We start from the raw sequence: 12,354 nt of genomic DNA, 5'->3' as shown, positions 1-12,354 counted from the left end.
AGCAAGGCACTTAACTCCAGGTTGTTCTGGGGGGGATTGTCCCTGTAATAAGTGCACTGTAAGTCGCTTTGGATAAAAGCATCTGCCAAATGCATAAATGTAAATGTAGTAGAAAATCCTGATGGTTTTGCGCTGTGCTCCAGCTTATTTGCCCATGATGACATCAGCATAGACTGAGCATGTTAAAAGCCAGTCAACTTGACCTGATGGTATAGGACTTCAAAGCCACTAGGAGGTGCTCCCATAGCATCAGCTTCTGATGCAGAGTCTTTCTCCCTCTTTTCAGGGAACCAATGTTACAAGAGTAACCGAGAAATTAAGTTAGTTATTTTAGTTAGTAACTCCCCAACAATGTTAGGTAATATGTTACCCTCAGAAATCTTTTTTATCATTATAATGAAAATGAATGGTGACTGAGGCTGTCATTGTGCTTAAAATGTCCTTTTGTGTTCCAAGGATGAAAGACAGTCATACAGGTTTGGAACAACATGATGGTAAAAAAAAGACAGAATTTTCAGGTTTGGTTGAACTTTCCCTTTAAGTCACTAGACATTCAAGAACTGCAACAGTACAGTATCGTATATTTTTAGATGGCCAAACATTGTTTTCATGATGTCGACTGTTTTTATGGTTTTATGTATATATATATATGTGTGTGTGTGTGTGTGTGTGTGTGTGTGTGTGTGTGTGTGTGTGTATGTATGTGTGTGTGAAATATATGCATGTTTTGTTTTTTGAACATCATAATGTCATGTAATGCACAGGATTGTAAACAATGCATTGTTGTATCTACACCACAAAATTTTAATGAACCAGTGAACGGTTAATGTCAATGCATTGTGAACATCTTTAAGAATTGATCTTTGAATGGTGATCAAGACCGTGAGCATATAGAATGTAAGTTATGTCCATAACTATGGATCTATGAGACTGAACAATGACCATCACCACTGTCTATTCTGAATGATGCCATTCTAATGCCTGTTCTCGAGATCTAATGTCATCAAAGTCAGGTGACTGACCTTAAGGGGTTGGCTTATTATATAAACATCTGGATGAGCTGACCATTTCCTCTTGCCTAGAACGCCTTAACTAGTCCCGAGTGATGAGATGGTGACAGTCATCATTTGTCTCATAGATCTATAGATATGGACATAACTTACAATCTATTTCGACCTCACTCAGTCACCACTCTATCCTGGATGACTAGTAACATCAGGTTCATGAGGGACTGGTGTCATTTCCCTCATCCCCCATTTAGCAATGGATAAATCTGCAGACCCCATAGATGTAGGGTGCACAGGTTGGTTAGATCAGTTTTACTATCAGATGTAATTAATAATTCATGTTTATTAATTATTAATTAATAATTTAATTAAATAATCTAATTTATTATATTATTCTATCCTCGGGGCACCACTCTTTGACAAGAGAAAAATGATACTAAGTGACTGATCAAGTCTCATAAAATTCTACCCTGAAGATTGAGTATTTTCATTGATAATCAAAATAATCAAAAAGGGAAGAAGCTAGTCAAATTATTGCCATACAAATCCAACAGCAATCTGGTTACAATACTGAAGTAATACAGGAGTTCTTGACGTGGCAGAGGCTGGCTTCAATAAAATATTCAAACAAACAACTAGGCGTACTTATTATAATATAACAAGATTTATTATAATCAAACAGCAATGAACACTGCCAATACTAAATTAATATAACACAAAAACATAAAGTGGAAATCCTAACTAAATGGTGGAGCTATATGCTAGTGTTTGTGTCTCGATTCGGTAACAAAGACACAAAATGGCGGACTAAATTCCTCCTGTGGAACTAGTTCAAAATGGAGGGCTAGGCCGGAAAGGGCGGAGCCAACAATTATTTGAAGGTGTAGGGAAAGAAAGATGGATGGATCAGATCCAGCACAACAGAGCTAATACCACGTGTGGGTGATAATGAGCAGACACACAAAGGAACTGAACAAAACAGGCGGGAGAATTTGAAAAACACCAGTCTGATTCGTACATAAACCGCGTGAATTTCAGTGTGTGTGTGTTAGAGAGAGAGAGAGCGAACAAACGGGTTCACGCAATTTAACAGAGGATACACACTGGTAACAGCGTGATTGAATCGTTAATTCAGATCACTCAAATAAAATAACATTTCCCCAAAAATGACGATCTCACAAATCAAAACAGCAATCAGCGATCGTAGTTACATGTACAATTGTAAACAAAACATCAAACGTTCAGAGATCATAGTTAAACATACAGTGGTAATCTAAACATTAAACATTCAGTGATCAAATATATGATTTAGCTTTATAAGAAAAGTCACAGTTTCTAAACTAAATCTGCCCAGATATCAAGCCTTACTTGGGGAAAATCCTGTGTGATTTCCGCAGGGTTGTTTGTTGAATCCTGTTGCGTTGAGCGGTCAGGAGAAAACTATTCCTTTGTCTTGCGCTCGTCAGCGAGAAGACACGTCTCTGCGTTGTTTCTCGGGTCCGGTGATCGAGAGAAATGCGGGAGGTAGTAAACGTGATAGAAAACTATTGAGAAGGGAAGCTGGTTGCCTTTTCCGTTTTCTAAACAAATTCACTGATGTCTCGCAGTGAAAATGAATTGGAACCGGTTGTACTAAGTACACTACACGACTGGAACAAAGCTAAGTTAATCTTACTCTACCATGGCCAAATGTTGAGGTTTAGAAAAATGTGGTCTGTCTTTGTCCAGAAGGAGGGAAATTCCTTTGTGTAGATATGTCTCTTTAGAGCACAGCGAGGCTGGAAGCAGTAGGCAACGAGGCTGGAAGAAGAGAGAGAAATCAAATCAGACCGCTAGTTTTGTCAAGAAGGTAACGTCATCGGTCATTGGCCGCTTTTGACCAATGACGTTTGAGATTGAGTCCATGGGCGGGACTTCCAATTCGGCTGTGAAGCATTCTCTGAAACCGAGTTCAGTGTCTCCCCTTCAATCATAGAACAAAGGGCCATGCTGTCTCTGCTGCCATTTTTAGTAGGGCAAGGCCCTACATAGAGATAGATTGCCACATTGATTCTATAAAACTTTGTGAAAGAGAATGGAGTACTCCAAGAAGCTGCTGTACAGATGTCTGAGAGTGCTACCCACTTAAGTACCACCCAGAACGTAGCCATACTCCTGGTAGAATGAGCCTCCAGGTAACCTGGGATTCATTTCTGGCTGGAATATACATGTGCAATTGTGTCCACTATACAATGAGACAAACGTCATTTAGATATTGGCTGACAAATACACTTTCTGTTGAAACAAACAAACAAACAAACAAACAGTTTTGTGTGTGGTTGTGCTTAATATAGGTACACAATTCCCTAACAGGACATAAGGATGAAATAAATAGTGGGTCAGTATGAAAAGCCTCAAGCTCCATTACCTGATTCACTGTGATGGCTTAATGACCTTGGGTAAAAATTCCAGATTAAGCCCTGCATTTTAAGCCTTCCAACTCAGGCAGTCTTCACTGACCGACAATGAGTGTAACTTGCTTACTCTTTTGGCTGAGCAAATTGCAAGGAGAAAGCCTGTTTTCATTGTCAGCGACTTGAGGTCTGCTTGTTCCAAAGGTTCAAGTTAGTCAGTGACTGCAAAACTACGGTGAGGTCCCATGAGGGTGATCTCACAATTCTCTTCGACCGTAATCGTTATGTCCTCTGAAGAAACTGAGACACCAAAGAATGTTTGTCAATTCTCATACTGTCCACTAAAGCATGGAAATGGGAGATGGCTGCAACATAAATCTTTATGGTATTAGTCGGTCTTCCCAAATCCAATAGTGATTGGAGGAAGCAAAGGAAAAAACTTGTAGTTACTCCAAGTAGAAGATGCTTTAGAACTACTTATTGTAAGACCAAATCATCTAAGTCTTGAGAGAGGGACTGAGCAAATGCCATAACCAAAGTTGCAGTGTATCCGCCCTTGGGTGCCAAAATTGACCTCCCACTTGGGAGGGAAGGTCTGCTTTATTGGTAATGGCCAAGTGCAACCCTGAATGAGGAGTTGGAAAGAAGGGAACCAAAGTCTCTTTGGCCACCTGGGAGCTACCAGTAAAACCCTGTGATGGCCCATTCCCACACACTTGAGCACAGTTGGAATTTATGGCAGGGGAGGGAAAGCATACAACAACCCTCCTGGCCACTCTTGAGACAGTGCATCTACCACAAGGGACCTCACTGACTGCTCACATGCTGCAATGGGTTGTCTCGGCTGTCGCAAAGAGATCGATCTTGGCTTTGCCGAATTGATCCCATATGAGATGCCTCTGGGTGAAGGCGCCACTCTCCCGGAAGAGGTACAGTCCGAGACAGAAGGTCGGTTGCCTGGTTTTCCACCCCTGGTATGTAAACTGCCCTGAGAAATGAGTCTCATAAGGGCCCAAAGAGAAGCTTTATTGTGACCTGAAGGCAACGCATGTATCTGGTGCCCCATTGGTGATTGATGTGATACACAGCAGACATGTTGTCTGATCTCACCAGAACATGCTTGTTCTGTATTAGTGGGAGAAATGTCCTCAGAGAGAGGTGAACTGCCCTGAGTTCCAACAGACTGATGTGCTCTAAGGTCCATGAAAACTCTCACACACCTCTGATGGTCTTGCCTTTCCACACTGCTCCCCACCCCATTAAGGAAGCATCTGTTGTTACCACTGTATGTCTCACCAGGATGTTTCCCAAAGGGACCCCTTGGGAAAACAAACTCTTGCTGTTCCAGGGGCATAAGGCTTGAATGCACTTTCGTGTAACATTCAGGTTTGCCTGTCTGTGCACTTTGGGGTGAAGTTGGAAGCTGTTCAGCCACCATTGTAATGATCAGGCTCTGAGAAGACCGAGTGGGATCATGTTTGTTGCCGCCATGTTCATACCAACAATCTCTGAAATTGAACCAACTTCATTTGCTTTTACAGGCAGAAGAACTATGCCAGAGTGAACAATTTTACAATTCTCTGAGGTGTCAAGGATGCGATCATTAGCAGATAATTCATGGAGAGCCCAACGAACACTGCCTGCTGTCGTGGGGTTAAATTGCCATTTTATCTTGAGACCGAGACAATGGACATGTTGGATTATTGTCTCCATTTACTTCATGACTTGGTAGTGAAGTACATGCAAAAATCAGCCATTCATCTAGATATGGCAGGATTATCAGAACCTGAAGAGGACAAAGGGCTGCCAATACTACTCTGGTAAAGACCATTGGAGAAAGGGAAGGCCCAAATGGAAGGACCTTGAATTGGTAAGCTTGGCCCTGAAAGGCAAAGCAAAGGACTGTCTGTACTCTTGGCAGATGGGTACATGGAAATACACATCTTTCAGGTCTATGGAAGTGAACCACTTGCCTGGTTCTATGGATTCCAGACTTTGTGCTGTGGTCAGCATCTTGAAGGCCAATACGTTTATGAACATGTTTAATTGTCTTAGGTCCAGGATGGGCTGAAGCCCGCTGCCTTTCTTCGGCACAAGGAATTAACTAGAATAAATCCCAGTGAGCTGTTTCTTGGATCTTACCTATATAATTGCTTGTTTCTGTAGCAGAACTGTAATTTCATTGGCCAAAACATGTGCCTGGATAAGATCCATAACCACAGTCATACAGGCCCCTGAGAAGGTGCGAGGACGTAACCTGTATCCTCTCTTGATGGTATCATGTACCATCACGTATACATTTTTTTCCCAGTTGTCCAGACATAGCTGGGAACATGCTTCCGTGACTTTTCCAATACTGCTTTGCAGGGCCTCCCTGAGGTACAGAACCCCTGGGAGTACGTTTTTTTAGAAGTGCTCCTCTTAACTGAAAAGTGAGACTGGACAGTTTGTGGAGCCTCTATAACCATACCTGGTAGCGCTAGTATGGCCAAATGTCCGCTGTACTGATTAAAACCTGACCTGGCACGACTGGCATGTTAGTCAATTCTCTTCTGGTGGTTTCAGGCAGAGATGTCTGGGCTAACCAGATCTGTCTCTGAGCTACGTTCGTTGAGGACTTTGAGGCACCGATATCCCTGTTAAGCTGTGAATTTGTGTAGAGGGCTGTTTCAACTAATCCCATAACATCACAATCTTCCATATTAACCACCTTTCTCAAAGTGGCTAAAACTATCGCCAGAGTGTTCCCTGATCTGGCTGACTGAATCGCTCTGTTATTTGCTTGGCACACTAAACGATCAGTCTTCTGGCCGTATGCTGGTCTGGACCCAAAGTGGTTAGAGCTGCAATTTCATGCTCAACTGAGGGCATGTCCCCATTCCACTCTCAGGGGCATAGTGCATTTTAGCCAATCATCTACAACCTTCTGGGGTGCAGCTTTAGGAATATTCCAAGCCTTCCTTAACATTTGAGAATAATCCCCAGCCACATGAATGGAAGCAGTAGGCTGAGTGTGGGAAATACCGCCCACACACCAGGTTATAATGTCAGAGTGCTAGCTCCGATCTTCTGAGGTGCCAGACCTGGATTAATCCTGATGGTCTTCCTCAGTCTGCTCATCGCTACCATAAAGGTAATTATTGTCATGAAGTGAGATGGTATCCTCCAAATCATCCTTCTCTTTATATGATGGTTGTTCATCCCCAGAGGAGGCTGCAGGAGGCTACTGTAGGCGGTTGTGCACTTACCGCAAAACTGCGAGGATCAAGCTTACAGGCTAGGTCACGCAAAGCTGCCAGAATCTGTAGTTGGGTGCCCCCTGTGTCCTTGGCCCGTCTCTGGTTCTCCCTGGCCTATTCTGGGGTATGTCAGATTGTGTAGACTTCCCATGAGAATCATCAGGAATGTGTTCCCTTCTTTGCTTATGAGAATGCCCTTCAACCAAGGTACTGGAAGAAGATAAATCTTACCACCAGTTGTGTGTCTACCAAGCGTGTCTCTCTCTGCACCCTTTCTTCCTAAGATAACCCAGTCGCAGCTGCACAGGTGTTTTCAATATCCAGTAAGTATTGCATACCTAAACAAGAAGGGCCTTCCCAGTGGTCATCACGTGGATGCATGTCAGGCCGGAAAAAACGACATTGCAGTGAGCTCATGACAATAAGCTAGTGAAAGGTTGCTTGAATGGCAATTCAGCTCAGCTAGTGACGAATCACTGTTTATTGATTGATATCTGGAACCTGAGTCTGCGAACAAAAACAAACTCTCCAGAATAAATATTTTGACATCAATCAAAGTGCACAGACTAGTTATTTTACAGATAATAATAACACTTTTAACAAATACTCACCTGTAGCAACAGGATAAAAGGGCTGTGATGAATCACTATCTATAAATTATCCTCTGGTAATTGAGTCTGCAGATGGAACTATTCTAGAATAGAAATTATAACACCAGAAAAAAATTAGTTTGGATAAACAGAAAAAAAAACCTTCTATAGTTAGCTACCCACCTATTCTGTGTGCGAACACGTTTTGGAAAAAGTGGTAAAACCCGTCTACTTCGAACAGCAGACGAGCAGGAAAACACAATCCTTCTCTAAACTGCACTTTATCTATAGGGAAACAGAACTGTCCCTGTTAAATGAAAGCAAACAAAGACTACAAATCAAAAACCATCTGCTTTGTTTACAAAGTGCCGGGAACACAAAGAACTAATATTAAGAATGAAAAAGATACTCGCCAACATGTGCGCTTCCAAATTGTGTGTAGAGCTAAAACTACAAATTTAAATAAGGGGAGATCCGCTGCAATCCTCAGGGATGCGAGGTGCCTGTACAATGTGACAGATTAAAAAAGCGATTCCTCATGGGATAGCATTTAAACACGAGCAACTGACCTGATCTTTGATGAGGCAAGAAATGTAACAGGAAGTGGTCGGCTCATCCAGATGTTTATATAGTAAGCCAACTCCTTCAGGTCAGTCAGCTTACTTTGTTGAAATTAGGTCTCGAGGATAGGCAGTAGAATGGCATCATTCAGGATAGACCATGGTGAGGTTGAAATAGATAGTTTATGGGCTTTACCTCAGTTATTCGTTCATACCGACAGTTCAAGCAGTAACTGTAAGTTACCATGTATGAACAGGACATTTCGAGACTCACACCTATGTGTTTGTTATTCCCACTATGTGACTGTGTGAACATTGCCATAGAATACAAATTGTTTACGTGAAACAAACTCCACAGAAAGTAATTGTGTCGATAACACATAACCTAAAAGGACAATTTAAACAACTAGACAACAGCTCAAACAGCAGACATTTTTGTATGGAATTTTGTAAGAATTACATAAGCACAAAATACAAGCATCACATTTCTGCTCTTAAACACGCAGCAATACCTTACCCAATAGACTTCCATTGTCCATTTAGTACTGAATGTGCATTTATTTTAATTTTTACAAACTAAGAGAATCAATAGAACATTTATTTAAGAATTATACAGAAACCAATATACTTATAGATAGACAGCATTTGACAGATTTTAATTCTGTGTTGATTCTATTTAAAGGTAAATAAAGTTATATGTAATCTGTGCACTTCTCAGGCAGAGGACTAGTTTTCTGAATCAGAGGATTTTAGACCTGGAATTTCCCTGTACAGGTAATACTTGTGTTTCTTTAACCTCTCTGCCACCTGGTGGCATTGTAGGATAATATATATAGAGTACAGCATCAGTACTGGAAAATATATTGATTGCTCAGCATGATGATATACAGTAATTAGGTTCATCTTCAAGCATTTACTGTAAGTTTATATTGTCTAATTGTGATTGTATGATTTTTAGATGTGTTTTTATAAAATATATGACTTTAGATGTCTTTAATGTCTAACCCTATTTTAGATAAACCCTCCTCTGAACAACACAAAAAAAATGAAACAAAGTAGGACATTCTTCGCCAGAATACCTTATGCCGTTAACAGTAGCTAAAGGGCAAGACTGCCTGTATACACACTTACAGAGCTCTTTGTGTTTCAGCTAGAAGTAACACCAAGTGCCCTGGAGCTGTCTGATAAATATCAGCGTTCACTTCTCTGGAGCATCGCCCAAGTCAAATGTGACACCACTGCACTGCAGAATATGCACTCTGGACACACTAGCACACAAGCCCACCATAAATTGCATCTTGTCCCATTATTTACACTGTGATTACAAAATAAGCCTTATGTAGTTTTTTTATGGCTCAAACACATAGAATTGCTGCTTATAATGTGGTATTGCATTTTGAGTGAACATAAGGTGGGGCTTTTTTTCTTATTGTAGAATTTAGAATTTTTAGAATTTTAAAAGTAGTTACAATCTTAGTGAATTTGAAATGAAAATTAGACATTAACTGATAAATGACAGTTCCATCATTGTTTTCAGTCTAATATGTCTGATTTTAGTCTGAACATGTGATGTCAGAACCTGCTATAAACCATTCTCTGTAGTCGGTTGGAAGTGTAAATGTACTTTGTATGTAGACATAGATAAACCATTGGAAATTCCCATATTTGCAAATAAAAGAGCGAGTTGTAAATGTTCTGTCTGGTTCATTATGTTCTATTTTTGACACATTGTGTATTTAAAGAGCAACAATGTTCAACTAGGGTGGTGCCAATTCAATAAACAGGATGTGACCTTAAAAAGAATCCCTAGAGATAGTAATTGGAAGACAGGGAGTGGGGCAACATGAAAATGCTGTAGTAGGACAGTGTTTTACAAGAACATTTAATTCAACACATTGAGTTGAAACTCAAAGCAACAGTTTGCCCAAAATATAAATTATCTCATTATTTACTTACCACCATGTAGTTCCTAACAAGCATGACATTCTTTTTTCCATGGAACACAAAAGGAGATTTATTATTAAAAAAAATGTACTGTATGAATCATATGCTATACTGCAATGCAAAGAAAACATGCAGATATTACACATTTTGGCAAAATTGAATTGTAACTGAACTCATGTCTCTTAAGAGTATGATCAGTCCTTTTACAGATAGGTTTGTCTCAAATATGTTCAGATTTAGAGAAAATGGAATGTGAAAATTGCTAAAGTTATGAAAATAAGGATTCTCCTCCCGGCCCTCCACCGGGGTACGGAGTGGTCTTGGTACCAGCTCCGGAATGAACATCTGACTGCCTTCGTCGCCCATCTCAGGAGCGCTTCGGAGCTTTCCTGGTCCTGGAAGGGGTGCTGGAGATGGGGGGTGTATGCTGCCTGCGAGGTGCTCGACGCTGGGGCTGAGAGCTGGGCCCGGGTTGAGGCGGAGCTGGCTGTTGTTCAGTCGCAGGGAGATGCCCTCGTCGAGCAGGCGGGACGCGGGGCACCCTGGCTTGGCGGCACCGCGGCATGATGTGGGATATTGCCTCCGTCTGCTTCTTCACCGCCGAGAACTGCTGTGCGAGGTCATCAACGGTGTCACCAAAGAGGACAAGCTGGGAGACGGGGACGTTGAGAAACCGTGATTTCCCACCCGAGTGCCTGCACTGTGACCTTCATGGCTCTGAGAGCGAGGTCGGTGGCAGAGCGCAGTTCCTGCAGCACGTCGGGCTCTGGACTACCCAGATGCAGATCTTTGGCTTGGTGGACCTGCAGGAGAGCCATGGCATGCATGGCGGAGACGGCCTGTCCGGTGGCGCTGTAGGCTTTCGAGGTCAGTGATGACGTCATCCTACAGGTTCTGGAGGGGAGTACCGGGTGGTCCCGCCAGGTGGCGCCGTTCTCGGGGCACGGGTAAGGAGAGCGAGAACGCCAGCTGGAAACACGCCGTAGATCCAACAGCAGTGCTTCTCGCCAGTCGAGGTGAGTGGAACAGTGGTGAACTCAGCTTTGCTGTTGCACAACGTCTCGGCTCAGAAGAAAAAATCTGACTGACAGACGCACGCCCGCTTCCCTTTATACCCGTATGTCCGGGGGCGGGACATGCAAATTCTGCCAATTTCACATTGGCCTTTTCTCAATTTCAGAGGTATGCGAGGCTCCCAAGGAAGACTCCTTGTGTCACTTCATTTGACACAACGTCGAGTGACAGAAGGGGAACTAATTTACAAATGCATTATAAATCATTGATATGCAGTTATAACAACATGAATTAAAATGTGTGACTGCCATGCAATACTGAGAAACATTTGACCTCATGTATTTTAAATGTTTAAAGGGTCAGTTCATCCAAAAATGAAAATTCTCTGATTATTTACTCACCCTCATGATATCCCAGGTGTGTATGACTTTCTTCAGCAGAACACATTTGAAGAAAAATAAAAGATATCTTAGCTCAGTAGGCCCTTGAAATGCAAGTGGACGGTGATCTGACTTTTGAAGCTCCAAAAAGAGCAGACAGTCAGCATAAAAGGTATCCATCCTTCTAAAGCAACATGATCACTTTTGGTGTGAAAAATATAAATAAGTTATATTTAACTAATATCCAATGCCCCTGGTCAGCAGCGGTATACAAGTGTGACATAATCACATTTGCACATGAGACACACGAGATCTGATGCATGTGCGACACACTCGGAAAATACTTAAAATTATACTTAATTATACTTATACTTAAAATGTATTGATCTTTTTCACACCAAAAGCGATTGTGACACTTTAGAAGACATTCATTTAACCACTGGAGTCGTGAAGATGACTTTTGTGCTGACTGTCTGTGGTTTTTGGAGCTTTAAATGTTGATCACCATCCACTTGCATTTTAAGGACCTACTGAGCTGAGATATTTTTCAATTTTTCTTCAAATGTGTTCTGCTGAAGAAAGAAAGTCATACACACCTATATAATGAGGGTGAGTAAATAATTAGAAGATTTTCATGTTTGGGTGAACTATCCCTTTAACAACACTTATTCAACATTAGTCATATGTGAAAATGTACCTTAATGTAAGTGGCACATGAAGAATTTATGAAGAAGTCCCAATATTAGAAACCTATGTACATTTAAGTTCAGTATGGTGTAGTTCATATGGTATGGTGTCATCAGGCTTTATTATATGCTGTGAAAACACTTTTAAAGTGTGCAGTTTACAATTCAAACCTGAAGGTCTTTTCTTGAAAATTTAGTTTGATGGCCATAGTCACCAATCACTTAGATTGTATATACAAGAGCAGCTTTAACATTTTCCTATAAGTTTCTTCTTTTGCATGGAGGAAAGAAAATCATTTGAATTTTCGAAAGACTATGAGAAAATACTTGGATATTTTAATATATACAGAATTTTCCTTTATTGGGTGAACAATTCTTTTAACTGATAAAGGAAAGTTAAATTTCAGGCATTCTTTTCCAAGGCCATAAGTCACTGGTGAGTATTTTGGTGAGTGTATCAGTTCAAAGCTAAGAACAGATTTGCTCTCAATAATATTTAACTGACTAGTTTTGGCCACATCCCACATTGTCCAACAAACAG

General features: G+C 41.2%; 1 protein-coding gene across 20 annotated transcripts in view; it reads left to right on the top strand.

The window, feature by feature from the left end:
- sh3bgr (SH3 domain binding glutamate-rich protein) overlaps positions 1–9,087 on the top strand; it is an 80,686-nt gene extending 71,599 nt beyond the window's left edge. For 11 of the 20 annotated variants that reach the window (XM_052110108.1, XM_052110110.1, XM_052110107.1 and 8 more), the window contains 2 exons: positions 8,508–8,563; positions 8,940–9,087. In XM_052110108.1, coding sequence (XP_051966068.1) covers positions 8,508–8,519 — 12 coding nt within the window. In that variant the 3' untranslated portion in view covers positions 8,520–8,563; positions 8,940–9,087. The remainder of the gene's footprint in view (positions 1–8,507; positions 8,564–8,939) is intronic. The other 9 variants (XM_052110111.1, XM_052110106.1, XM_052110104.1 and 6 more) reach the window with 2 other exon arrangements.
- Positions 9,088–12,354: the final 3,267 nt, after the last annotated feature.

The sequence above is a fragment of the Xyrauchen texanus genome, chromosome 38, assembly GCF_025860055.1.
Source record: "Xyrauchen texanus isolate HMW12.3.18 chromosome 38, RBS_HiC_50CHRs, whole genome shotgun sequence".
NCBI classification, from domain to species: domain Eukaryota; kingdom Metazoa; phylum Chordata; class Actinopteri; order Cypriniformes; family Catostomidae; genus Xyrauchen; species Xyrauchen texanus.
This window is presented reverse-complemented; position numbering and strand designations above follow the sequence as displayed.